This window comes from Sparassis crispa, assembly GCF_003851025.1.
Source record: "Sparassis crispa DNA, contig_000014F, whole genome shotgun sequence".
NCBI classification, from domain to species: domain Eukaryota; kingdom Fungi; phylum Basidiomycota; class Agaricomycetes; order Polyporales; family Sparassidaceae; genus Sparassis; species Sparassis crispa.
In genome coordinates this window covers 821,257-848,942 of record NW_020939761.1, presented here as the reverse complement: position 1 = coordinate 848,942, position 27,686 = coordinate 821,257, and the positions used below count along the sequence as shown (strand labels likewise).

General features: G+C 53.6%; 8 protein-coding genes across 8 annotated transcripts; 6 read left to right on the top strand and 2 right to left on the bottom strand.

Moving 5' to 3' along the window:
• Positions 1–1,308: 1,308 nt before the first annotated feature.
• Positions 1,309–2,958, bottom strand: SCP_1502920 (predicted protein; the record flags this gene model as incomplete). The annotated part of the gene is made up of 2 exons (XM_027764396.1): positions 1,309–1,617; positions 1,675–2,958. 2 exons carry the CDS (start codon positions 2,956–2,958, stop codon positions 1,309–1,311), a joined length of 1,593 nt encoding a protein of 530 aa, XP_027620197.1.
• Positions 2,959–3,540: 582 nt separating this feature from the next.
• On the top strand, positions 3,541–4,060 carry SCP_1502910 (hypothetical protein; the record flags this gene model as incomplete). The annotated part of the gene is made up of 4 exons (XM_027764395.1): positions 3,541–3,617; positions 3,684–3,741; positions 3,803–3,827; positions 3,885–4,060. 4 exons carry the CDS (start codon positions 3,541–3,543, stop codon positions 4,058–4,060), a joined length of 336 nt encoding a protein of 111 aa, XP_027620196.1.
• A 2,076-nt stretch (positions 4,061–6,136) lies between these two features.
• On the top strand, positions 6,137–7,737 carry SCP_1502900 (predicted protein; the record flags this gene model as incomplete). The annotated part of the gene is made up of 2 exons (XM_027764394.1): positions 6,137–6,175; positions 6,223–7,737. The coding sequence occupies 2 exons, from the start codon at positions 6,137–6,139 to the stop codon at positions 7,735–7,737; spliced, it is 1,554 nt and encodes a 517-aa protein (XP_027620195.1).
• A 3,576-nt stretch (positions 7,738–11,313) lies between these two features.
• Positions 11,314–15,256, top strand: SCP_1502890 (hypothetical protein; the record flags this gene model as incomplete). The annotated part of the gene is made up of 14 exons (XM_027764393.1): positions 11,314–11,435; positions 11,488–11,794; positions 11,851–11,916; positions 11,971–12,230; positions 12,284–12,641; positions 12,700–12,855; positions 12,907–13,677; positions 13,730–14,105; positions 14,158–14,264; positions 14,317–14,464; positions 14,518–14,594; positions 14,652–14,824; positions 14,879–15,170; positions 15,230–15,256. 14 exons carry the CDS (start codon positions 11,314–11,316, stop codon positions 15,254–15,256), a joined length of 3,240 nt encoding a protein of 1,079 aa, XP_027620194.1.
• Positions 15,257–16,559: 1,303 nt separating this feature from the next.
• On the top strand, positions 16,560–18,959 carry SCP_1502880 (hypothetical protein; the record flags this gene model as incomplete). The annotated part of the gene is made up of 6 exons (XM_027764392.1): positions 16,560–16,624; positions 16,672–16,862; positions 17,309–17,841; positions 17,898–17,991; positions 18,044–18,695; positions 18,752–18,959. The coding sequence occupies 6 exons, from the start codon at positions 16,560–16,562 to the stop codon at positions 18,957–18,959; spliced, it is 1,743 nt and encodes a 580-aa protein (XP_027620193.1).
• Positions 18,960–19,799: 840 nt separating this feature from the next.
• SCP_1502870 (proline iminopeptidase) lies at positions 19,800–20,766 on the top strand (the record flags this gene model as incomplete). The annotated part of the gene is made up of 2 exons (XM_027764391.1): positions 19,800–20,461; positions 20,517–20,766. The coding sequence occupies 2 exons, from the start codon at positions 19,800–19,802 to the stop codon at positions 20,764–20,766; spliced, it is 912 nt and encodes a 303-aa protein (XP_027620192.1).
• Positions 20,767–21,125: 359 nt separating this feature from the next.
• SCP_1502860 (hypothetical protein) lies at positions 21,126–24,482 on the bottom strand (the record flags this gene model as incomplete). The annotated part of the gene is made up of 4 exons (XM_027764390.1): positions 21,126–21,677; positions 21,736–22,293; positions 22,349–24,093; positions 24,185–24,482. 4 exons carry the CDS (start codon positions 24,480–24,482, stop codon positions 21,126–21,128), a joined length of 3,153 nt encoding a protein of 1,050 aa, XP_027620191.1.
• Positions 24,483–24,797: 315 nt separating this feature from the next.
• SCP_1502850 (Centromere protein) lies at positions 24,798–25,771 on the top strand (the record flags this gene model as incomplete). Its single annotated transcript, XM_027764389.1, has 2 exons — positions 24,798–25,250; positions 25,301–25,771. 2 exons carry the CDS (start codon positions 24,798–24,800, stop codon positions 25,769–25,771), a joined length of 924 nt encoding a protein of 307 aa, XP_027620190.1.
• Positions 25,772–27,686: the final 1,915 nt, after the last annotated feature.

Genomic DNA, 27,686 nt, shown 5'->3' with positions numbered 1-27,686 from the left:
TGTGGTCGTTCTTCATTCCGTTGGTGATAAGTAGTTTTGTTTGCTTCCCGACTACTTTTTTCGAGATGCCATCTCTGCCCCATCTCAGTCCCATGTACTCAAAACTCGACCCTCTGTAACCGTGCAACCTTAGCTGCTGTGCGTTCCGGTAACCACGGTAAGAATTTCCGAGGATGAACGTCTCGCGAGACGTACTGGCACGACCGCTACGACGGCTACCTCTACGTGAAGGCGGAGGCAACGAGAGTAGCGACGGCTAAAATGGCTTTCATCTCGAATGACAGTCAAGAGAGGTATCCGCATGAATCGTCCGAGGAAGTCTTGCAGGATGGAGGACCTGAGGACTCGACGAGCCTCTTATATGCGCATAGCAGCAGGCAGGACCGCCTCGGTACCAGTAATAACATGTATGCTTCGGGCGTTATTTTATGGGAGGTCGCAGCGTGGAGCCTGCCAGACGGCCAGCAATCCTCACCATGAAAACCAAGGTCCATGTCTATAAGTCTGCATGCCTATGGCGTGCGTAGCGGACATTGCGGTTGACGTAGTAGATCAGGCCTGAGGCCTCAGGAACAATAGATTGGCTGTCGCCTGCGCAAACTGCAGCCGAGTTGAATCCCAAGGGAGTCGTCGTGAGACGTCCAGGCCGCAGCGGGTAGGCTATGCATGCAAATATTCCAGGGAAAATGTCGATGCTCCCGACACCTGCGCAGCGCACACAGCTACCCAGTGGGATGAAAGAACTGTCAGGGCGCCTTCGACGCTGCGGGACCGGGGAAGAACTCCTGCTGTTACACCTGCAACATTTTGACTCTGACACCTGAGTCCGGCCTGAACCGGGCTACCAGGGTGTCTGTAGATACGCGAGAACGGAAGCTGCGGCAAGATGCCTTAGGATATATGCACTCGAGACTCACCACCGGACTGTACTTGCTCCTTTAGCAAGGGTTCGAGACGCAGGATGCGCGACAAGCGACTCAACCATTTCCCCAGGGGTCATACACCTTCCTCCTGGAAAATCGGACATGGCAGCTCAGCGAAACGTACACGAGGAACACTTTGGTTGAGAAACGTACGTGTACAAGACCCAGATCTCAAACATTCCGGTCAGCGTTGTACCGTGCATATCACGTAGTATACAACTCTACGGAGAAAAGATACAAATACAAAGAAATGGCATAAATTGAGAACGACGACGCTTTAACGACGCCCGTAGGTCAACAGAAAATCGTGAACATCGAAACAGTTAAAAATTTTAACAACCCGCGTTGAAGCGGGCACGGTTCTTCCTCTCCCCCTCTTCAGAAATCAAAAAGTGAACGACTCCCACTCGGGCATCCTCGCGACCTTGTACACCTGCCAGGCACCGCCATCGAACCCGCGGCGGAGGACGTACCCGCCGAGGAGCTGCACCTCTCTGAGCGATGGGCACCAGCGGTTCCACGGGATGACGAGATTTTGCAGCTCCTCCTCGACGGAGGTGTATGACGGGTCGAACATGGACGTCGGATACAGGGGCCGCATGCCCCCGTCCTGCACCGGCATCACGTACATCTGCAACGTATGCAGGTGCGGGAGGCGCGTGAGGAACTCAGGGCCTATGCTCACGAGCGTCGTCTGCACACCACGTCCCCGTCAGCGTCACATGTCCAGTTTCTGAGACTCGACACGCACCTCGCTCGGGCCCCCGTGATCGCACACGATCCGCAGGCGGCGCAGCTTGCGGAAGAGCGTCGTGACCGCGTGCAAGATCTCGTCGTCCCACGTCCTAAACTCAACCGCGAGCATCTCGAGGTCCGGCAGCACCTGCGCGACCCCCGCGAGCGCGGTGACGCCGTCCCGCACGCCGTACCCGCACCTGAGTAGCACCAGTGCGTCGATGGGGCGCTCTGGCGTGATCCCGGCCAGGGTCTCGATTGGGCCCGCGTAGTGCCGGAGTTGCGGAAGGCTCTCCGGCGCCCACAGCAGGTGCGGTGCGGCGGCGTGGTACGTCGAGTACGTCGTGATCGTCCGGGCGCGCCGGAGGAACGTGTAGAGCGACGGGTCCGGGAACGTCGACTCCCCGGGGAACGTCGGCTGCACTTCCCCCGCGAGGCTACGCTTGCGCAGCACGTACAGCTGTTCGAGGTGCGGCGGGATCGTGAAATCGTGCAGCTCCTGCTCGAACCCGCTGAAGACGTTCCGAAAGACGTCCGCGGTGGAGTCGATCCGGAGAATCCGGAGGTTCTGCGCGGTGGCGAGCGAGAGCGCGTGCACGATGTCCTCCTCCACCGTCACCGAGCGGTCGCCGTGGTTCTCGGCGATGCGCCGACGCAGGTTGAGCATCGTGAGCTCGGTTATGGGTAACGTCGAGTGGTCGAAAAAGCGAGAACGTGCGCGGTTTGGGAAGACGCAGAGTTCGAGCCGAAGAGTACGCAGTCCCGGTAGCTCGTGGATCAGCGCGAAGTGGCGGTTGTAGAAGATGACGTTATAGAACGTCAGGTTCTGCAAATTCGTGAAGGATGAAATGCGGGTGAACATCTCGTCATAAAGGGGCTGCGACGCAAAGGAGGTCTTGTGCAGTGCATAGTACTGCACCGTGTTGTACAGGCGCACGGTGTCGATGCCGATCAAATCGTTTCGCCACCGATAGGTGCTCGACCCGTCCAAGTGGACTACCCAGCCGTTAAGTGCAGGAGGGACGAAGGAGAATCCTATCTTCAATGAGTGTGTGACAGCATCCATTCCTTGATTCGTGTCCCATGCGGGGAGGTCCTGAGCGAACTCCTCCGGCTTATGCCAGGTAACGTCGCGATGGAGGGCGCGGACAGTGAGAGCGCAAAAGGTCTTGCATGTCAAGAGAACGTTGTAGAGGTCTGCTGAACTGGGCAGCCACTCGAAGATCTCCATCCATATTTCGGCAGGAACATCATCAGGGCCCCACGGGGCATCCATCATCGACACGCCTCTGGAGGGCATTGCGTGTGAACGGAGCTTCTTGAACAGACGTAGATAATCTGAAAGCACTGATAAGATATTGCACTGAGCGGCATAACGAGACACAAAACCTGACACTGACCCTAAGAATTGACAGATTGGCCCGAACTGAAGTAAAGCCGTCTATATATGCTCCAAAAAAAGACAGATACTCAGTGCAAGATGCCTCTCGCGCGCGCTGAAGGGGAGTCAAGGAGTCAGAGGATGAAGGCAGAAGGTGGAGGAAGGGACAAAGAGCGAAAGTTAGCTTGAGAGACTAGTGATGACCGAGGCCGGTGTACGTGACCCCCACGGGCGCTTCTCTGAGCTCACGCCGGCGCGCTGGCCGACGCCACCTCAAGTCCACCATTCACCAAATGTTCACGTCGACCGCTGCTGAAGCGCTGATCAGCGTACATGCGTATGTTTCTAGACTACAGCATAAGATTAGTTTATGACGAGATGACTGGAAGTACCAAGTCCCGTTCTTTCGTGCGCACAGATTCACAGTAAACAGACATTGAATTCTGGGATTACGGTGGGACGGACAAGCCGACGGAGATCGAGAAGTACAAGTTCAGCGAAATGGCTGCGGATATTATTTACGTGCTTGACGCTGAGAACGTCGCGCCCGGGAGGGCGGTCGCGGTCGGGTATGACTGGTATGTCTCGTTGCTATCGCCTTTCCTATCAGTGATCACTCATGAGTAGGGGCGGCGGGCGTACAGTACCTACCGTATCGCAAATTACTACGCCGAACCCTTCCTCGGTTTTGCGTTTCTTTCGGTGGGATGTTCTCCGTTGTCGACCTCGGGGACGTATACCTAATTTCTTGAACCTTTCAAAGGCCTCTTTGGCTATGAGCTTTTCAGGTACGTGTCCCTTTGCCAATCGAATGCGCTGTTGCTGATCGACGGATAATCTAACAGGTTCTTGTCCGAGGAGCGCAGATAGGATCATCGACGAACATGTGGGTGCTATGCGCTTCAACACGACTTCTCCCCGTCTGATCCCGCAACGGACTTGGCGCCGGCCGGCGAGCTCAGGGCATTGGTCCTTGCAGAGCGAGCGCTTCCGCCGATATCTCACCTCACGGAGGCTGTAAGCACGTTTTTCTCCTATTCGCACTGTCTTGATGCCCAGTATCCCGCCCAAACATGACAAGAAGCACATGGAGGATGCTATCCGCGAGCATCGCTGGCGCACTCAACTGATACAAAGCGATGATGTCCGCTCTCAATGCTGAAGATAACAAACGTACTTTCGGTTTACTTGTTTCTTGGGCATCAATTCCATACGCGTCGTACTATAGAAATCTCGCAGGAGTACTACACCGTGCAGCAACCGACAATCTTCGGCGCGGACTATTGAGTGCAACCAGCGAAGCCTGACGAGGTTAACCGCCAGTTGTTGGCAAGGATCGATGGGATTGCGGAGGTGAGGCCTGAAACACAGATATGAATGGAGGAGTCCTTACTGCGTTTTTATTGTTCGTCTGTTCAGTTGGCCGGGTACGGTTAAAATCTATGAGTGCTCCTCCTAGACCACGGTGCCAGTGCCAAAGACTTTGGCCATCTCTCCTCCGATCAGTATAAGCGTTCCGACCCTTGGTTTCCAAAGATGAACAAAATCATCGGATCCCCAGAAGCGCATGTCCATGTGCTCGAAATTTCAAGTGATGTCTTCAGAGTGCGGGATGTGTTGCATAGGGCCCCTCTACGTCTTCCTATGGATATTATCCCTTCGGGTCTTGGACTACGCGGAGTACTGGGTGCGGTTGACCGTCACCCGCAAAGTTAATATTTATGTCATCGACAAAACTGAAGAGACACCTTACGTCTCAGTCAAAGTTACCGGCCATCCACACTTTCCCCTCTGCGGAATAATTTTTCCAGACGAAGTCACATGATCAAGGTATGTAGAGCAAACGATTATATGTTTGCCCTGTTCAATTATGTCCCTCCCTACTTTCCCTACTCTCGGCTTGGCACTCGTCGTGATCTTCGGCATTATGTAAAAGATGTGCCAAAAATATCTCGACACTTTGCATGCAAGATCATGCATGCATTCTTCATAGGAAAGGTTCCAGTGTTCTTCGGGGCATGAGTAGCTTTCAAACCATCCAAAATTCAAGCAAAATGAGGGAAGCCCGCATCCACAGAGCAGAGCGCGAGCAACCGCAAACTCCGATCTAGCCGAGATGCGGGTCTAAAATAAGGCACCTGCCGAGGCGATCAAAGTAGGGAAATTAGGGAGGGACATAATTGAACAGGGCAGTTTTCCCGATGTTTACTTGATGTCTCCGGGAAACAGGCTGGAGCAACTATCTGATGCATATGGCACGTACCGACTCTCCTACACCTGGTTTGACGCGGGGGCGCTGTTCACTGCCTTTGATGGCCCGCAGCAGGAAGAGCCACCACGGCACATGATTCAAGAGAACGTCATCGAACGGCCGGGTGCATGTATGGGACGCGCACGACAAAACACCAAGGCTGGCGGAGTGGATGGAAGCATTCCGTCCGGGAGACGGGCTGCATGTCTAATCCCGCGTGTTTCCGGGCTGGAAACATAATGTGAAGTCTGTGAGAGTGGACGCTTTCTGCGCTTAGGTATAATTCCATTGCTTTCAATTGCTGTCTAAATATCTAGAGAACAGCATCAGGTTGTACATTCGCATTCCGACTCGAGTCTAATGTTTTGAATATTTCTGGGGATGATGATTACTTACGACATTAACACTAGCAGCGACTTGCAATTAACGTGTACATGTACTTCCCCAACTATTCTCGAACGTGACTTGATGAGCCAAAATGCTATAGTAGCAAGGTTCGTCATCTCTTTCCGATGAAATATGTTTCATACCTCAGGTTTTCTGACACACTCTGCGGACTATGGACTCTCCATGTGCAGTTTCTGGGTAATCGTACCGTACAAGTAGGCGGAGATTCGTACTAGCTAGCGTTACGCGTACAACTGTGTGCAAGTAGTACTGATAGTGGTGACACACGAGGACGCGACGGTCACGTGTTAAAGGTCACGTCGCAAAGTCTTATATGATCACTCGAACGTCGAACCAGCGTAAGAACATAGACGTGAGCAATAACTCTGTGCTTGACTAGAACTGGACTAAATTGTTACTAACCCAGAGTCCTCGTGCTTGTACTGAGTACAACGGAACATGGACAAGCCTACGTTCATGCAGAAAGATGGCAGGATGGTGTGTGATACATTCTATAACGTTCTTCTTTCCCTGACCTTGAAAAGGCCGCGTCCCACCAATACGATCCATGTAATGCCATATCTGGCACCTCGTCCACCAATTTTAGTCCGATGATCTCGGTGAAGACGAAGCATCGTTCGATCACTGACCTCCCAATCGACATCCTGATCGAAATATTCAAGTATATTTATTCTTTCTCACAAATACTCGAAGAACATGCCGAGTGGCCCTACCAGGATAATTCGTCAGACTCGCACCTCAAACTTGTATCCACACGCTGGGATGAACGTGTCGATCTCCGCGGATCGACGCTCTTCCCTGATGCGCTCGCCTCTGTGTGCCGCCTGTGGCGGGACGCCCTCCAGCTTGTCTCTGTGTTCTGGACACGCGTCGTCGTCTTTGTCGACGACGATCCTACCCCAATGTCTATGCTAGGCTCTCGCCTCGAGCTGTCCGCCAGCCATCCTCTCCACATCACTATAATGCGTCGCCCGACCTCACACCGGGATGCTGACCCCCTCGAAAGGCGGCGCGTTTCTGACACAATGTGTCTCCTCTATCCGCATATCTCACGATGGTACCGCTTCCATATCAACGTTCTGCATGCATCCTCGCTCCCGGTCCCACACGTCGAATTGCAAGGAGATGCATTATGCCTCTTCGAAAGGCGCTTCGAATCCCAAATCGACGAGATTCAGTATGATGTCGCCGACTGGATGCCACGTTTCAACGCTCCCGCCCTCACCGAGTTACGCATGGACGGTCTGACATTCCGCCGCGCGTTCCTCTTCTCACCAGCGTCCATCTCCCACGTACAAGAGCTTTCTATAACGCGATACGCCCGAGGTCATCGCTTGCTGTTCACCTTTCGCAATCTCATCGACTGCCTGTGTGCACTACCCAACCTTACGTGGCTGGACCTCGTTGACTTGGATATCTTGCCGGAGGTGGGCACTGGACCTATCCTAGGGCTCTCGCGATGTCGCCCAAGATACTGCAAGTTCGAACTGCTGTCCAGCGCGATTACGCGTTTGCTTTCCCTTTGCCTCCAGAACGCCATCTATGACCTGTCGCTCACACAGTGCACCATCCCTCACAGGATAGATCTCAGTAGCGTGGGTGATCTACGCCTGCAGAATATCGACCATGACCAGGACCTCGAGCCACTTTTGCTCAATTGGGACTCGGTTCACCTGTGTGTGCACTCGTGTCCGGGCTTTGGCGCTTCCCTTCTGAGTGCCATGGCGTACGAGATCGACGGGCACGATAATTGGCTATGTCCACGGCTGACAATCCTCGAGCTGCTCGATTGCACCAACTTCACGAGCGCAGATATGCGTGCGATGGTTCAGGCGCGCCACAAAGCCCACGCGGAAAGTGGCTTTGCTGATGATTTTGACGATGAATTCACCGTTACATCTCTTACTCATCTAACGGTCGTCGGCGATATGGAGCTTTGGTTGGCGGACAGGGAATGGCTTGACCAGAATGTTGACTATGTGTCGTGGAATGGGTGGTGTGGTGGTTACGCGCGTCAGACTGTGTATCACAGGTCATGAATGTAAGCCTATATGAGTCTTATTTGGTATGTTCTGATTTAGTTCAGCATGACGTAGGAATACCAATGTGCCTGGAGGCTTACTGTAGCTGCCAGTGGCGAGAGGCTTGTCTTCCCACACTTAAGACTAGTGGGTGAATAGTAACACATCCTTTCCTCCGCTGCACAGAAGCTCACAGGTGAATCTTAGGATTGTGTATTTGTAAGTATTGTGTGTGTCGTCACTGATGAGGGCAGACGCTTGAGAGCGATATCTGAGACCGCGTGCGATAGCTATGGCTTTCCATCTTGAAGCCATCTTCCTCTCAAATCTCATCCCGTGAACCTTGTATATGGTAAGTCACAATCTAGCGTGCAATCGATATCAACGTTTGATGGTTGACCCTGATGACAATGTTCTGGCAAATCGCAGGCTACAGCGCTCACCATTGGGAAGAGTCCCGACTCACGCTGCATTACACACATCTTCAACGACAACAGACAACGGAACGATCAATGACGGCCCCGCTGAAACTCATTGAAATATTCAAGCACCTTTTTTCTTCGCATGCAAGTATAGCAAGATGCAGACCTCTGCTTCCCTGCACTCTTCCGATCGACAGGAAGCGATATCGCTCCGCCGGCATCGCGAAGCTCTACTTCTACGCATCTGGACTCACTGATCTCCACATCGACTCCGCCGTTCATTTCTCTTGATACCTCAGTCTATTGCCTCTGTCAAGCGACTTGTCATCACGCACTATGCACCAGGTGCTCAATCACGTATGTTATTCACCGTACGCGTCCTCGCCGAGTGTGTCAGTGCTCTCCTGGAAAACCTTTCTCTCGTCCACCTCGATATATCTTCATCGGCCGGCGAAGCGCTTCCCCAGGAACGGCTAACATGCCACGCCTTTTCCTTCGGCCTTGAAGCTCTCTGGCGAGGTCCTGGGGTCACTCTTTGACCGACTCGGGATGGAAAACCTTGAGGAACTCAACCTGATACAGCGCACCATCCATGACTGGATCGCACTCAGCTATGCTTTAACCTGTACCCGAAGGACATCCAGGCTGCGCAACACATTGCACCAATCCTTCTCGACCGGGAGGTGCTCTTTCTTACTGTGCAAGGGAGTCCGAGCTTCGATGCGGGCCTTCTACCTTCACAACTTTACGGGCGGAGATATGCGCAGGAGGATGGAGGCCCGTTACATGGCACGCGCTGAGACGGGATTTGTCGACGACAAATCCTGCACGGTGTCGTCTGTCAAGCATCTCGCGGTCTATGGCGAGCCCGAGCCCGCACCCGAAGACAGGCAATGTTTTTCGACTGCGCTGTTAAGTATGTGCTGCGGAATGGGCGGTCCGGTGGCCAAGCCTCCGTGATATATCACCTTGATTCTTCACGCCACCAGGAAATTGAAGTATTCTTGGCAATCTCATCTGCGATGAATACATCCGATGAAACTCCCTCGGTCGGCGTCATCTCAGTCAGCAGAATGTGTCGGATATAGTCGACGCTCGTCTATGTGTCTCTCGGTATCCTAGGCGTCGCGAAGCTGACTATTGGAGGAGGTCTGTCGGAGGTAGTCTGCCTGTTATTCGCCTGCGCAGAAAATGCCTGTTCCTGGCCCTGGCGCATCTCGGTAGGTGTTCTACTCTGCGAAATATTTCCAGTCTCATCCCATCGAATTAGTCTATTCAGAAACCCGGTTTACGCAGAAACCCCCCCTGCTTTTGGTAATTCCGTGATGGGTCTGAAAAAAAGTCGAAGACGCTCACCTGTCAATGTTTAACAGCGGTCTCCTGGGTCCGCTGTCGAGCTCGGTGAGGGCGCACGCATTGGCCGGGTGCTAGCGTGGGCTGGTGTACCCCATGTCGTTCATCGGGTGCCGCTCATTGCCTACTACGTCGAGTAGTGGTGTCCCATCGTTGTAAAGGTGAGCTGAAAAGGCTTTGTATAAGTGGACATCATGTCGTACAGAGCCAAAGAGATGGTACACACCTAAATTCGGCGACTGGCCATTGCTCGTCTTCTCCAATGACAACGCCGACGCGGTCCACCCTGTGCGACACTGTGAGCAATGAATTAATGACGCGCGGTAGTCGGTGTCAGTGGTTGACGCCGTCATTGGCGCTCATTGACATTTCTTCGATGGTATTTCCGTCTTCGCATTTTTCTCTTCAGCAGTTCCGGGGGAAGGGGGTTTATTTTCCCGCGGGGGGTTTCTGAATAGACTCATCCCATCCCATCCTGCCAGTGGAAATCTTCTTGTTCGGAGGACCCCGTATCACATGCGAGCAAGTAGATCCACTGCCTCGATACCGCAATCCGGAAAATCTAAGCCGGGAAGTCTACTATGCTTTGGAAAATGAATCGATGACATCACAGGCTGGCGCTTCGTGGCTCATTTTCTGTGACTGACACAGGTTCCAGCGTCGTCACGTTCGTAGTAAAATTGTACTGGAGCACACCGCGTGTCCCTGCGGGTCGACTGAAGTAGAGTTCGGTGATAGTGGCGCGCCGTTGTGGGTCGAGTCTCAGCGAATGCCAAGATGTCGCCACTATTCGTGCATCGCGCACACAATGTGGTGAGGCCTCCGTCCATCTGTCCATGTCAATGCTGTCACTGAACCTCAAAATTTCTCGTGGATAGGTAGGCACTGTCCATGCGTAGCACTCTCACAGCCATCTGTCTTCCAAACTCGTCAACATTGCTATCAAGACGGAGCTACGGGGACAGCACCATTCCTGATGGCGCGATGCTGGCCAGCTAGCAGCGTGCGTGGGTGTATTGGCAGAGACTAGTACCGCAAGGTGGACAGACAGTGAGTCAGGACGTCCGAATTCGCAGGAGACGGATCATCTACTTGCCCATATTAGTGCTGGAATGCCACGTTACGACACGGTGGCTTATCCCGCTATCAATTTGAGATAGAAGAGGATAGAACCCAGTGGGAAGGGCTTGGTGAGTTCTTCACCTTCAGCCGCACTTCCTGAGTGCCCTGATTTTCATTAAAACGATCGTGCAAACCAGCTCTTTAGAGTGCGGAAGCAGGCCGAAGGAGCCATTCGAGTTGCAGGATGCAGATTCATCGATGAATTGACATCGATAAGGGGCCACTAAGGGGCACACAATTCGCGACCGTACGACGTGCGTCAACAAGGAGTTTACGGGGAATGGCGAAAAGAGCTCAGAAGCCCACATTGGATGTACCGCAGCCGAGACAGATCTAGTTCGAAAGCGGCGCGGTAAGCATAAGCCCCTGTCCATTCTCTATTCCGCCAAAACCGCGACAGAACCACGGCGTTGAGTTTGCGCAGTGCAATACCGCAAGCTGGAGCGTCGACGAGGAGAACCTCTGTGGCGAAATGACGGGCGCTTAACTATTTGGGGCTAATATTAGCCGTGATCGGACTGTGACGAGGCCCGATATGGCGAACCAAGATGATGAGGAAGAAATGCAAGCGCGAAGTGAGGGGAATGGCGAAAACACCTCATTCGAAATATTCGCCGCGCTCAACAATTTCACTATCATCCGGACGCCAAACTGATAGCTCGGCGTGCCTTGCGAGGCCCCACATTTAAGCTGGTCGATGAGTCCTCTCGTTCATCCTCCTGTTCATCCATCCCTCTCCCCCGCTATGGCGGACGCAAAGGTCAAGCTGGAAGTGTCGTCCCAGTCGGAAGTACCCAACGACTATGATGTCCAAATCCGGTCTGTTTTACACCGTTGTTTCTCTCCCTATCTCTAATCATACAATTGCCAGCTATCGCACCCTCTCCATCCATGTCGACGAGACCATAGACGAGAAAGTGCCGGCAGGCAAGGGTGGTGCTGACCCTGCCTCAGCTATCCGCCAGATTGACGCACACATGATATCCCCTGAGGATGTCTTCAGCCGCTTCTCGACGTCCCCTACGGTCGGTCTCGAGTCTGAGGCCGTCCAACGCAGGCAGAAGTCCGGTGGGAAGAATATCATTTCCCCGCCAAAGACCCAGTACTGGAAGAAGGCGCTGAATTACATCTTCGGCGGTTTCAACTTCCTCATGTGGATCGCGTTCATCGTCACGCTAGTATGTCCCTCCCACCGTCCCCGCTGACAGTAGTGCTGCATCCGTATGCTGTTCAGCTGTCCTACAAGCCGCTCGGTGATCCCAGCCCGCAGGCGTTCAACCTTGGGGTAGCCATTCTCTTGGTACGTCGTGCCCTCGGTCGATCTCCGTCCGTCGGTAACTGACAAGCCGGTTAGCTGTTGGTCATCATCGTGTCTGCAACTTTCTACGCATGGGTCGACTGGCATGCTTCGCGGATCATGAGCTCCATCAAGACCCTCATCGCCGAGGAGGCCCTCGTCGTTCGTGACGGCAAGCAGCAGAGCGTGTCCGCAAAGGATCTCGTCGTGGGCGACCTTGTGCAGCTTCACATGGGCGACCGTGTTCCTGCCGATCTCCGCCTCGTGGTCGCGTCCAGCGACGTTCGCTTTGATCGTGCTCTGTTGACCGGCGAGAGGTAGTGTCAGTTCACTCCCACCGTGACTGCAAACTGACGATTTTGTTAATCAGCGACATGATCCCCGGAACGCTCGACATGACCTCCCCAAACGCGCTCGAGACGCGCAACCTCGCGCTCAGCTCGACCTTCGTCGTCCAAGGCACCTGCACGGGCGTCGTGTTCGCCATCGGCGACAAGTCCGTCATGGGCCGCATCGTCGCGATGTCGGGCGAGACGAAGTTCAAGCTGACGACGGTCCAGAAAGAGGTCTGGTTCTTCACCAAGATCGTCTCGGGCCTCGCACTCGGCCTCTTCGTAATCTCCATCATCGTCTGGGGCGCGTGGCTCAGGAAGAGCTATCCTGGATACGAGACCGCTAGTGGAGCGATCATTAATTCTATCGGCTGCTTGACCGCGTTTGTCCCTCAGGTGCGCTACTTCGGTTTTTGTGGCGGTCCGTGCCGCCCATCGCTCACCGTTATATCAGGGTCTTCCTGTCTGCGTGGCATTGTCGCTCACCATAGTTGCCAAACGCATGGCCAAGCGCAATGTCCTGGTCAAGAACCTTGCTACTATAGAGACATTGGGATGCATGTCTGTGCTATGCTCCGATAAAACTGGTACGCTCACCGTCGGAAAAATGGTCAGTTAGTCCTGTTCCTCTATTCATGCTCTTCTGCTGACACCGCGACAGTCGCTGCAAAACGTCGCCTTCCTTGATAGCCAGCATACGGTAGAGGAGATTCACGAGAAGTTCTCTGCGGAAGAGAAGTCCGATGCGCCTGCTGCCTTCAAGGCTCTCCATATGATCGGCCGTCTGTGCAACGGTGCCAAGTTTGACTCAACCTCTGCGCACCTCCCAGTGGACGAGCGTCCTGTCAAGGGCGATGCCACCGACACCGCCGTCCTCCGCTTCTCCGAGGCACTCTCCATCCCGTCCCTAGACATCGACACTGCTTCCCTCCTGTCTTCCCACGACAAAGTCTTCGAGATCCCGTTCAACTCCAAGAACAAGTGGATGCTCACAGTCGTCCGCTCGCATTCCATAGCGGAGAACCCGCCTGCCGAGAACTGGATGCTCGTCAAGGGCGCGCCTGACGTACTGTTCCCCGCCTGTACTACCATCATGCTGTCCGATGGCTCCGTCGTCCCTCTCAACTCGACGCGCCGCACACAGATCTTCATGCTCCAGGAGAATTGGAGCAGCCAGGGTCAGCGCGTTCTCGCGCTCTGCCGCCGCTCGCTCGCCGATGTCAAGCTAAATATGGATACCATGTCGGCCAACGACGTCGAGGAGCTCATGTATGCGGAACTCCAGGGCCTCACATTGGTGGGCTTGGTCGGCATACGCGACCCTCCGCGCGGGGACGTGCCTGATGCGGTCAGAACCATCCGTCGTGCTGGTGTTCGCGTGGCCATGGTCACTGGGGACTTCAAGTTGACGGCGCTCGCCATCGCTAAGCAGGTCTGTTACAGACCGAGTCATGACGCATCGTGATGCTGACCGTGTCTTATAGGTTGGCATCATCACTACCGAGAAGGTCGATTCGCTTCAGCAGATGCGCACTTCCGACTCTGCACAGCGTTTCATCAGTCTGCCCGCCCCACGAATCAAACCTGGCGAGGACGACCCGATACGTGCGCTCGTCCTCACCGGCGAAGACGTCGAGAGTCTCACGGCAGAAGATTGGAACATGGTCGTTGGTAACTACACGGAGCTCGTCTTCGCTCGTACGACGCCAGAGCAGAAGCTGCGCATCGTGGAGAGCATCAAGGCGCGCGGAGACAACACGGTTGCAGTCACTGGTGACGGTGTGAACGACGCCCCTGCTCTCAGGGCGAGCGATATCGGCGTGGCTATGGGTAGCGGCAGCGATGTCGCCAAGGAAGCTGGTGAGTTTGCGGGTGTTTCAACTACTCAGGCAGTAGCTGAGGCTCTTCCTAGCGGCTATGGTCCTCCTCAATAATGACCTTTCCTCGGTCGTCGTCGCTATCCAGATGGGTCGTCTTGTCTTCGACAACTTGAAGAAGGTCATGATTTACTTAATGCCGGTGAGTCCGTCATAGATGCATTGGCGGTGCGCATATACTGACGAGGCTGTAGGCTGGCACGTACACCGAGTTCATCACGGTGTTCTGCAACGTCTTCCTTGGGATGCAGCTTGCTCTGAGCTCGTACCTTCAGGTTTGCTTCTCTATCACCAACGATGTTGTCATGTCTATCTCGTTGATGTATGAGCAACCCGAGGCCGGTCAGTCTTAGTATGCCCAACATTGTTAAATGTGCTGATCTTGTTGTTTGAAGACCTCATGCTCCGCAAGCCGCGCAATGCACGCACTGATCGTCTCACCGACTGGCGCTTCTTCATTCAGATTTACCTCGTACGTGTTTCGTGACCCCCACATTTATCCCCTCCTAATGCGAGTTATCGACCGCAGTTTATCGGGCTCATGATGTGGCCTTGTGCGATGAGCATGTGGTTCCTGTACATGAACCAGCAAGGCCTGCACTTCTACGACGTCATGCTCGTCTATGACAAGTGGGCCGACGGGTGGCAAGGCAAAACCGCCGCTCAGCTTCAGCAATACGTTTATGTCGGCCAGTGCATCTAGTACGTGCCGTCGCACTTGTCCGTTGTGTGGCTTGTGACTGAGACCACCCGCAGCTACGTGACGATGGTGTTCATGCAGTACGGCGGCCTGCTCTCCGTGCGGAACCGCCGCGTCTCGATTCTGCAGTCAAACCCGCTGTGGGGCCCGCGCCGGAACCTCGTCGTGCCCATGGGCATGATCGGCACCATGCTCATCGCCGTCGTCAATTTGTATGGCCATGGCCTCCAGCATGTTTTCTACACCACGCCGATTCCGGGGATGTACTGGGGCATCCCCTTCGGCTTCGCGTTCGGGATCTTGACCATGGACGAGCTGAGAAAGCTAATTGTAAGGACGTATCCCAAGGTGGGTCTGCTTCCTGCGCATCTGCGTGTGATTATATCTCTGACGCGTGTTGGATATAGTCGATCGTTGCGAAGATGGCTTGGTAACACCGTGTACTTTCATATGCTGACCAGTGACTGGGATTGAGGCTGCACCATGTATGAGATAGAGACTATCTGCTCGTCTTCAATTCTGCGAGGCTGCATATGTATATTATTTGGTATACAAGGGTGGCGTTCGACAGAGCGTCAAAACAATTCACTCTTTGGACAACGCTCTCACCTGCACTGCGCGAAACGTTTCGGGAAAGGCACGATTCCCTCGAAATAGTTTACTCTAGCTCATGCATAGGGCCGGCGCTCGGATTCTACTATGCATCAGGAGTTTTATATGCTATGACATGATGGTATGAAGTGCTTCAAGTTTTTGTCAGTAGTTATTGTCTACCATAGGGCTTCGCCCTCGAGAAACAGGATTCAAATTTTCTTTAAATGTTTGTATGGAGATATTCTGCATTACCATGTTCTGAGATAGTGTACCGCATTGCGGGTGGCCGGCTTTGCCAATCGTGGTGACCGACTTCCTCCGCCAGATTGACAGTCCTGTCACGCGGGGTCACGCGGCCAATCACAGACCATTTACGGTCCCTCCTGCCCATTACTGTACCATTTCGATCTATTCGACAACATGTAGTACTGTCGGAAGGTCTTTGCATGTCACTGCCCCAAAGGGCACCCAAAATGGGGGAAATTGCCTAAAAAGGGTCCGAAATGTCGAAATTTTCGGCCGGTCACGGGTGTCCGGCCGAGTTGTCTACCTGTCGAATCGGTACCATGCTGTCACGCGTCACACTAGGTGTCGAATAGATCGAAACGGTATAATCCGTCCACGCGCGTAGCGCGAGCGCGAGTCCCCAGTCAGCCTTGCTGAACGGAATAAAAACGGTTGTTGAACGCGGGAGGACACCGTACGCGAAGGTCGCGGTGCGTTCGTGAAGATATGATTAATTAGGGAGAGTATATTAGCATCAGGAAAACCCAACGATTCGTTGCTGACTCACTGGCTGTGCATAGGTCAAATGAGGAAGGTGGCGCCTAGCCTCGACGCTCAGCGCTCAGCTCTCAGTTGCAGCTCGTTTCGAACTTACTCTCAACAATATTGCTTTCGAGTATTCTGGTTCCTTATATTCGTGCTTGATCATCTGCTCGCTGTTCACTCGTTCTTTTATTCGCCATCCATCCTCACTCGCTTTCTGATATCTCCTGCCCTAACAAGGTCCTCCGTTGCAATTACGGAATCCAACATATTCTCGTTTACTTCATGATAATTCCACTCGACTTGGACTTCACATTAATCTGAACTTCGGAGAACTTAGCTACTGAACAATTAATCTTGCGGGAATATATCGGCATGGAGTGCCAGAATTGTGAGCTGAAACAACGCCAGTTCTACTGCGAGAGTTGTCTTAGGCAGCAGTACGTTCTAAGCATATGAAATGGTACTTCAACTGACCCCCTAGCAGCTTGTTGTCTTTCCGTCTCCAAACGAATCATCTTGCTACCGATCGGGACGCTCACATTGCCTCGGCGCAGCGTGCACTAGTCACTGTGGTTGACCCTGCCCGACTGATAAGAGCTGACCTTAAGGGCACCGAGGAAAGAGTGCGAGAGTTGTGGGAGGGTGTCGATGAAGTCAGGAAAGTAAACGAAAAGAGTGAGTCGCGAAATTCTCTCGTCCTGGCTGAGGATGTCAGTGGGCATGGGTGTCACGACCTCAGGGTTGTCAGGTGGTGGATGTGTCTGTCATGCAGTAACTCCAACCCGTATTTCCCAAGTGGGTAGGGAATCCTGAACATGTTCGTAAATCATCGAAATCCCCAACTTTGAAGCGGAAGATGTGGGCCCTCCTCTGCGGTATTTCAAGGTTGTTTTCAGAATTTCCACTCAATCTTGAGTCGTTGAGGTTTCCCTATCGGTTCGGAAATGCTATGAGAATTTCGCAGTACAAAACCCTTTTGTATATGAACACAAGCTGGCATACCATTCTTCGTGCCCTTTGATGCAATATGACTTGCATGGCTGCGGTTGATATACCTCGCCCTTTCGCGTCCCTTCTGACGTCTCTGAGAAAATTGAATCTGATTCTTTTGAATATCGTAGCACGAGAACGGCTAAGGAATCGTCGCAGTACATTTTCCGCCCGCCGGCGGACTATCGCGATCGCGTCTTCTACATTCAACCATCCCCCTACGCCTTCAACGTCCGCCTCTCCTCCCCAGGCCTTTACACCGACCCCTCCCGGCTCGTATCCCTCCTCACACGATCTCCCGCACTCTCCAGTTTCCACGTCTCCTCAATCTTCCCGGCCCATAGTGCACCGCCGTGGGTCTTCGTCTTCTAGCGTACCCGGTTCTAGCACCATCGTCCGCCCTGCAATGTCCGGATCCCGTACAGCGCAGCCACTCCCCTCGCGTCCAACACTTTCCATCCTCTTAACTTCACCGCACGCGCCACTCGGTGTTAGCTCGCCCATCCAGACGCGTCCGGGCTATGCGGCGTCGAACAAGAGTGCTGATTCACTAACACGCCAGATTGACGAGGCAACGTATCAGCTCGCTGCTTTGTCTGACACGCTTGCGCGTGCACGGTCTGGGTTAGTGCAGGAGCTAGTGGAGGTCTTCAGCATTGTAGAAGTACGCCATTTTCTGGCACTGCTGTAGTATCTCTGGCTGACTTTGTGCGCCGTCAGGTTGGCGGTCGTCCACCATTAGGTGGTAAAGCGGGTACGAAGGGGGAATGGACCATTGGGGGGCTTGTCCTACCCGTTCCCGGTGACATCAGACGTATGCCACCATCGTCCGCGTAGATCGCTTGAAGTCTGACGAGTTCGTGCAGGATATCCTCCAGATCATATCAACGCAGTGCTCACGCATACGCTTCATTTTCTCTCCTTGCTTGCGTTCTACCTCGGTATCAAGCTCCCATTTGAGGTCATTTGGAGCAGATCTACTACACCGCCATTGCCGTCGAGCAGCAATAGCAGCTCCTCTTCGGCGAACCTCAAGGGTAATGGACTCTTGGGTGTAGGTATTCCATGGCTCGGTGCGTGTAAGGGCGGTGAGAGCGGAGGATGGGCGCGATGGTCAGCGAAACATCCTTTGCATGTCTCGTCGTCCTCTCCTGCGACACCCTCCACCACAGCTGCTCCCCCAACCGGTTCTAACGATCGGGCTTCACGGCCTGGCGGCTATCCGCGTCCTGCCAGCAAGTCATCGGTGCCGTCGTCCTCGTCTTCCGCCAAGTCTACACCTACACGTTCCAACGCACTGTCGGCGTCGCTCGCGGACTCACAACTTGAGGATCTTTCGGGTACAGGCGTTGGCGCTGGTACGTCGACTCATAACAGTTCGTTCACGACAGCCCTCGCGATGCTGCTGTACAATGTCTGCTACCTTGCACATACACAAGCAGTTGACGTACCGCTCGCGCAGGCGGGCGAGGTGCTCGGGAACCTCTGGGCGGTGTGTTGCAGCCAGGAGCTCGGGAGGTGAGTTTTCCTTGTCTCTGATAATTTATCTCTGCTGAAATCTCATGCATTCACAGGAAATCGCATGAGACACATCCGCTCCTTCCTGCTCCCACTCCGCCGAGCTTCCCGCTGGACTTCGCGCAGCTTCTCCAGGCGACTGCAGCGAACCCGACACGCCCACGTGCGCGGGGAACGACGGGTAGGGAGACGCATCACGCCGAGCGCATTGTGGAGGAAGACGAGGATGGGTGGGATTTGGTCGATGCAGATGGTGCCGACTAGTGAATGTGGCTAGGATGGAGTAAGTAACGTGTGCATAGCCATCTTGACGATGGATTTATAGATGTGACATTAGATGTACTGCCGGACTAGTACTGTAGCGTCTCGGATTCAAGTTCGTGGATGTATCTAATAGTTGTAGGTAGATTAAAATTAGTTCGTTTCAATGTTAGGATGTACCTTCCGATCGCTCAACGTTATACACTACACTGAAAGGAGCATACTGGTCAAATGCGCTGCGGAGTTGTACGACGCAGATATGAGATCCTTAGCACATTCAATGCAGTTGCCCTTCACGCGTCACGTTTCAACGTGCAACCAACACGTCGAGCCGGAGCAATTCTGAGTATCTGGCGGTGCGGTACATTCGAGATGCAGCTACACTCTGGCTCGAATCCACGGTGTCAAATGGCACTCTAGATCGTTTCTGCGTTTGATCTCTGCCTTCATATGCAAATGATTCCGATAGGAACAGTCGGTGCAAAGATTGTTCATTCGAGGTACGCTCGACCCTCCTTCGTACATGGCCGAATTGGCTTAAGCTCTCTTATGCGTGAGCATAAAGCTCCGTTAATATGTACGATAGAACTTCGATAAGACGGAACCTATTCGGAACGGTGGGACTACGCGGAATTGCATTCGGAATGCCGGAAGAGTACCGGAAGAGCACATTCTTATGGTGTCCTGGCTGTTGTCTGGCACACTGGCATCAAGATCTCGTCCGAGCGGGGCTCACACACGTTCCGTCTTGCTATCAGGCTTCCCATCTGTTCGGGTGTTTTTCAAACGTGACTTGGACCGTTATAAAGGCTTCTGCGTTCGAATATCCTCGCCAGTCTCAGTATGGCCACTACTACCGCTCCCATGACAGAGGGGGTGATCCCTTTCACCTACGAGGGGGAAGAATACCACACCTACTACAAGGTCTTTGGTGACCTCACCCCTCCCACCAAGACCCCATTGGTTGTTCTCCATGGAGGCCCCGGGCTCTCTCACGACTACCTCTTACCCATATCAGATCTCGCTTCAGAGTCCATTCCTGTCATCTTCTATGATCAGATTGGCAATTCTCGGTCATCGCACCTGAGGAACAAACCATCTTCCTTCTGGACGATCGACCTCTTCATCGACGAACTCGTCAATCTGCTCAACCGTTTTTCTATCCGAGACTCTTTCAGCCTTTTGGGACATTCCTGGGGAGGGATCCTGGCGGCCGAGTATGCGGTCCGTCGGCAGCCGCCCGGCTTGCGACGCCTCATCCTTGCCGACTCTCTCCCTTCATCTAGCTTGTGGAACAAGTCGACCGCGCAGCTCATATACACCATGCCTAAGGAAGTCCAAGAGGGGATGGCATGCGGATTAAAGAATCCACGCAGGTTCAAGGCGGCGTTGGCGCAGTTCCACGCGCAGTACTGTTGCACCACGAAGCCATTTCCCAAGGAGCTCGCGCACTCATTCGATCTTGTGTTCGGGCCCCACGGCGATCCTACTGTCGCGCACGCGCCGTAAGGCGTCTTTGATTCCACCTTGAGCCTTCCACTTACGTTCATCGTTCTGCAGGTTACTCAAAAAATGGTCCATCATTGATCGCCTCCATCTTCTGCGCATGCCCACGTTGGTGATAAACGGGCGCAAGGACATAGCCCAGGATTTTGTTGTTGAGCCGTTCTTCGACAACATACCCAAGGTGAAGTGGGTCACTTTCGAGAATTCGAGTCATACACCGTTCTGGGAAGAGCGCGAGAGATTTATGCAGCTCGTAGAGAGATTTCTCACTCCAGAGTCGTACGCAGAAAGGAATATTATGTAGACCGTCGACCGCCTAGTAGTGTCAGATCTTAGCATACCTTACCGCACTTATATTCAGTTCCAGGACTGCAACTAGATCTTACAAATCATCTGCATTCAAGAAAGCAAAACGACGACAATGACATAGCAATGCAAAGCTAGCAAACATATAAGTAGATAAGTTCATAAGTTGAGGCGAACGAAGAAATGGAAGAATGCATGACGTTGGTCTTAGTCAAAAACTGGGCTGTCCATACATATGATGTGGTGTTGCAGATGCCAATGTCCTCTAATAATACACATGTACTCACTGCCGGGTATCGTGCATACACATTGTCGATCGAAAGACACATCGACACGATATGCGCTGAGTGTTCACATTCACGCAGGCACAGCACTCATACGCCTTGGCGTCTTCTCCGGTGGCGCAGTGTTTTCCTTCTCCTTCTCGTCACTCTCGCTGGAAGCGCTGACGGATGCAAGCGTTTCACGGCTTGAAAACGTTGACCGCAGACGCGAGGGTTCCGCAACTGAAGTAGAGGCGCGGCGTTGGGCAACGGCTGTTCGAAGGCTACTCGGGGGAACGCGCGAGCCAGATGGTATGCGCGTTGGGGTTGCAGCAGCAGAGGTCGCTCCAGTACCACGGCCAGGTGGAGGACCCATCGAGCCTTCCACAGACCGTCTCGCTGTGAGTGTCGAGACACCATTTTGACGCGTAGTCTTTCCGAGCGTGGATTTGGTGATTGTCGAAGGCGTCTCGACCAACTTGCGATCTTTAACTGAGCTCCCTGCATCAGACAGAACGGACGGTGGCCGTGAGCCTGCCAATGCGGGAGTGCCGAAGATTGATGACTCTCGGCGGTGGTGAGGCGCCTTCGGAACTTGTGCAGGTGTACCACCTGCTGTGCCTCGTACGCCAATCCGTCGCTTGAGCTGGATCGAAGGTATCAGGTTGGCCAGAGGCTAGGTGTCCTAATATTGAGGGACGTACCAGTTCCAGTTCCTGCTGCTTGGAATCCAGAGCGATATTAAGGCCCTGCAAGTCTTCTTTGTCCTGTGCACGCTGCTTCGCGAAGTTGGTGAGCCGCACTTCCTTGTCGGCACTCTCCTGCTGTAACGCGTGCACCTGACGCCTGAGGCGCTCCGTCTCCTCCGTCAGTGCACTGACACGCTCCTTGAGAGAGCCGAGCGACACGTCGGTGTCTGCCTTCGAGCGGATAACTTCCTCGAGTCCTGCACGTGCCTCCACTTCGCGGGCGACGACTTCTTGCAGCGTGCGGCTTTGTTCGTTCACAATGCGTGCATGATCGCGTTTCATTCGCGACATCTCCTCCTGTGCAGACTCAGCTTCCGCCTCCCGTGTTGTGAGACGTTTGTTGAGCTCTGCAACATCCGCATCGCGTTGACGGATGTGACCCTCCAGTCGGGAGACAGTATCAAGCACGTATTGTTTTTCTTGCTCGAGTGCCGTAACGCGATCTTCCCGCTCTTGAAGAGCTCGTGTGAGGTCATTCGCGTGTTCGTTTTCGGCACGGAGCTGGTCCTCGAGCTACATGAGGAATGAATCAATGTACCAAAGTTGGGCAGCGAACGGTACCACTCACATCATTTCGTTCATGTTCCAACTCCTCCTTCGCAGTCCACAAGTCCTGGATCTCGCTCTCCAGCTCGTCCTTCTTGTTCTCCGTTTGGTTCCAGTCAACCTCCATGCCGGAGATCCGCTCGTTGAGCGCGTCCACTTCGGCTTTGAGACTGTCCCTCTCTCGCACAAGCTCCTGCTCCTTCCCGCCTGAAGTTTCAGTATGCTTCCACTGCGCCTCAAGCTCCGACTTCACGACGCTCATCTCGCTTTCCTTGCGTAAAGTTTCCTCCCGTGCGTTCGCCAGCTGACTCTGAAGAGATATCTGCTCATTTCGTAGAGCGTCATTCATTCGCACGAGCTGGGCTCGCTCTTCCTCCCAGGCTACCATCCGCTGAGTGTCGTCCTGCTTCAATGTGTCCTTATTGTCCTCCTGCTTGCCCATCTGCTCCATCTCTTCCTTGGCTGCCTTGATACCAGCCTTTAACTCTTGCTCGCTCCGGTCTCGCCGTTGCAGCTCCTCTCTGGTCTTCTTGAGCTCTTCAACCCCACTGCTCTTCTCACGCTCCAGCTCCTCGATCTGTCGATGCAGCATGCGCAGAGCCTCCCCACTGGCCTCGTCCATCACGCTTCTCTCGACACTTTCCTCCCGGCTTCGGTCGACCTCGTCTTGCAGACCCCGCACACATCGCTCGAGCTCAGACACACGCTTGCGCCAGCTGCGGACGGCGTTCTTCCTGCGTTCGCACTCCTCCTCGGAGGCTTCTAGCCGGGCGCCCAGCACGCGAACGAGCTCGTCGCGTGCGCCGAGATCGACCTCGAACTGCACGCATAACTCTGATTGCAGGGCAAGTTGTGTACGCAGCGACCAGATGATATCCTCGTCCTTCGACGCGGTGCGCACGTGCATTGGTTGTGGCGGTGTCGGGGGAACGATCGTGCCGGGAGTGTAGTAAGTCGTCGCATTCGCGCCGAAGGGGTCCTTTTCCTTTTCCTTCTCCTGCTCAGGCGGAGCGTACACGACGACCGCGGAGGATTCGTCCTTGATATCCTCTTCGGGGCGCATCGACCGAAAGACCGTGTCGCTCAATGCGCGGCTACGGCTCCGTGAACTCTCCCGCAGCGAGTGGAACATCGTCTGGCCAAAGCTGAACGATAGACTACGGTCGTGTGATGGCGGCACTGGTGGCTCGTCTTCATCGCGGTCGTCCGTGTCCGCGGTCTCCAATGAGCGGTCGAGCTGCGGAGTCTCCGCGCGGCTCTGAGAGCTCCCATTCCGTACGTGGAACACCCGCTGGCCGAAGCTGAAGGGTAGTATCTGCTCGTCCTCCTGCTTAAGCTCTTGCTCATGAATTTCAGGAGCGCTCTCAAGCACAGGCACCTCGGTACTCTCCTTTAACGCCGTGTTCTGTGTTTCGTCCTCCTCGACCTCGATGGCACTGTCGAGTAATGGTGCCGCTGCAGGAATTGTGGGTTGCGACAGATCAAACGCTGATGAAAACAGATCTTGCGCATGTGGACGTGCTGGTGTGCTTCGTTGAATGCCAGCCGAGAAGCACATGTCCTCGGGCGTTGAGTCCTCCGTCGAGTCTGGACTAAGAACCTTGTAGGCATCGCGCGAGAAGAAACGTACGCTTTGGCCCGTCGCCGGCGTATTTCGGTCACGTAAGATAGAGCGAATGGAACCAAATTTCGTATCTGTGGTAGGTGTCGACGGGAGTGGTTTGTTGTCGGAATCTATGGAAGGACGACTAAGTGAGACTTCAGAGGCTGTAGGTCCAAACGACAGATTACATCACAGTACACGGAGAGTTTCATGTAAGCACAGGCAATTGTAACAGTAGATGAATGCAAAACTGACCGTTAGGATTACTTTGTAAAGAGGACTTTACTTTCTTGGGTAGTTGGATCTTCAACGGGGAAGACTCAAAAATAGGACCCTTGACCTTCTTGAGCAGTGCATGACGGCCTTGCTTTGACGGTGAAGGCGGAGGACTCGGGGATGGGAAAGGTATTTCCGAAGATTCGCGGAAAACAGACAAGTTGGGGTGTTGTTCAAACACACCTGCCAGGACATCGGTATGTGGCTCTTCGTCTTGGTCGAAACCCAGTGATGGTGCTCCAGGACGCTTCAGTACGCCACTAATCTTTGACCACATACTAAATATTGTCGTAAGATATTAGGGAATAGGTCAAGACAATGAGCGCGGTAGTCGTAGGAGTGACTTTGCTTGAGTTGATGCTGAGATAGCCGATTGTTCTGTTAGAGTTTGTTATGCCAATCAGTACAGAGAAGGCAAGATACGGGCGAAATAATGAGAGATATTCTGAGGGCGATACATTTGTCGCTCAGTCGTACGAAGCTGAAGACGAGCCGGCGGCGACCAAACTTCAACATGTACGCTGTGATCACATGACCGTTTACCGTGACTGTGACACTTTCGTGTCGTTGTGACCTCGTGTGTTCAACCGCCATGAGCGCACCGCCACCCAATGTTCCATCCGTCCTTCTTCCAGAACTCCTCGGGTTTGTACCACAATTACTACTCGATGACATCATAAACATCGCCAACGATGCTGCACGGGAAGCAGTGGAGGGAATGCAAGAGTTCCTTGAACGGCGAGACGCTGAGCGCGTGAAGGAAGCCGAGGCAGCAGGCAAAGACAGAGATGCAGCAGACAGACTCGAAGCAGAGAGTATGGAAGAGCTGGAGAAGGGCATAAATTCATTCCAAACATTGCTCGAGTCGCACGTCGACATCGCCTTCGACTTTTTCGAGGCGTGGTCGCTACGGAACATCTTCGCCATACCGGCCGACTTGCAGATCGTCGCACCTCACCACAAGGGAACCAACTTGGAGCAGCCAACAGAGAAAGAGGCGGAGCTGCTCGCAGATATAAGAGATCTTCGCAGGAAGATTCATGCAGTACGTTGCACCCTTCTACATGAGAATTCGTATCGTCTTATGTCCCACAGCAAAAGAAACTCCAGAGACTTTACACCCGCGCGGCGCGCATGTCCTCCACACAGCTCACGCACTCGCAGAAACGTCTCGAAAGGCTCTCCTTCCTTCGCGCACCGCAGCTGCAGGCGCTGCTCTCGCTGTCGGACGAGTTCCACGCGATGTACACGTCTGTCGCGGGACTACCGTCGCTCGACCCGTCTCTCACGGCCGCAGAGCAGGCGATTGCGGAGCCCGGGAAACGGCCGTGGGAGACGAGTAAGACCGGGTATCTGAACTGGGCGGTCGAGCAGCTGATGGCGCGGGCGAAGCGGAGCGTCAAGGGCGGCGAAGGCGAGTTCGGGAGGGGCAGCGCTGCGGCTGCAGATGCGTACGGCGTGGGTAGTGCGGACGACGTCAAGGAGGCATTGGAGACCGTCGCGGGCGCTGGGGCTGTCGCAGAATTAGGCCGAAGGGAGGGTCAGGACGAGATGGATACCCAGTGATGCGTTGGCGTGAAGTATGGACTGTAGTATAGTGAACTGTTGTATGAACAAGATGAGCATATTAATGATACAGATCGAAGTGGGTACGGACTGGAGTACTGAAGTCAGACGTTCTCCTCTTACCTGCCGGTCCCGCCCTTCCCAAAAAAAAGGTATTCCGGACCAAAATACTCCGGAGGACCTTGGCGTAGCTTCTACAGTTGCGAACCACGGTACGGTCGAATTGCCCGACAGGACGCTCTCATGGACACGAAAATGAACTAGATCTTCGCGACGAGGACGATATTACCGTTGGGTAAGTAAGCAACATTCCCACTCCTACCGCCGCGCATGACCATGGTGTATATTTGGGGTCCTGTAGGCGTGATGATGATGAATCAGTTAATGTTGATAGACATGCAAGAACATCGAGTGACACAATGGGCGCTAGCATGGTAACCAGTGTGAGCGCAGCATGAGCGCTCATTAATTATATGCACTTGTCATTCAACTTTGTTAGAAAATGCGGGGGCTCGTAGCCCTTTTGGGAAGCGAGGAATTTAATCTGAGAGAATCGGACCGGACGCGAGGTAAAGGATCGGGACGAAGATGTGGCTGCGGAGCTCTCATTGCTCCAAATATAGATATCCTTTTATATAATAACCACATTATGTAATTAATCTCCGCTGTGGCGCATCCCTCGGATGCCCTCGGATTGCCTCTTTTCCGGCCATTTCCAACACTCCCCCTCAAGCCGACGGGCATTCGAGCATATTTATTTGCTTCTGATGCCTTGGCTTAGGGATTGTTTTTCTTTCCGGGATAGGACAATAAATATTTTGAGGATCGCATGCGATTAATATCGCCGTCTGATGGTCCTCAGATACACACTCCCGACCATCCTACCTTCTGGTAGGGGTAGACCAGCAGTTAAAACCTCGCGGGAAAAAACCCAGTGGGAAAAGCCCGCTGTCGGAATCTGGTGAGGGTTCCCCCAACACCAAATAACACTCGCTACTAGCCAGAGTGCGATTTTTCATTTTTTCAATTCTGAGCATTTTTAGCTCATATGCGTGCTTCTGTTGGCGCGCGTTCTCCGGATCGTCCTTCTTGGCATCCAGATCATTCGGTAGATTTTACCGACTTTTCTGTCTGTGGGCCTTTCCTTTTTTTGTGTGCATCAGTCCCACCTTCTTCGCGTTCTTCGGGATCATCATCCCATCTGCGCTGCGCGGATTTGATGTGGCAGTTGACTGTGGTGCGGAATTCCCTAGCTCCCCCTCGCGCCACACGTCTATGGCTGCCGAGGTTTTAGGGCTTCGGATCTCTCATCCCCATATTGCACGTCTGCAGTATTGGTTGGTATGGGATCCGGCAATTTCCTTTTCTTCCCCCTGGCACTGCACATCTGCAGTTCAGCCTAGTTTGGAGACTTCGGGACTCATCTCCGCACGCGGCACGTCTGTCACGTTGCTTGGTAGTGGACCCGGTGCTAATATGCTCCCCCTGATTTCCCCTCGCACTGCACGTCTGCAGTCGCTTTGAGTTTTATGGGACTTCAGATCTCCTTCCCATGCATGCACGTCTGCCATGCTAATTGGCGAGGGGTCTGGAATTTTTCATTTTCTCTCCCCCTGGCGCTGCACGTCTGCAGTTCCGCCTAGTTTGGGGACATCGGGCTTCTCCTTACCATGTGACACGTCTGTCCATTGGTTCGCAGGGAGCCCGGCTAGGTGGTCTTGACGCATTCATGCGCCCTACATTTCACTCCATCCATGTAGCTTACCAATATATTTTTGTAGCCCTGGATGCTAATATTGTATTTGAGGGTAGCATCTTTAATTGTGCTCATAGGCACATTCAATCGAGTAGTGTTCAATTTAGACATTCTACGGCTTTCTTTCTGGAATGGCGAGTGCAGCGCAGTCACACTCAT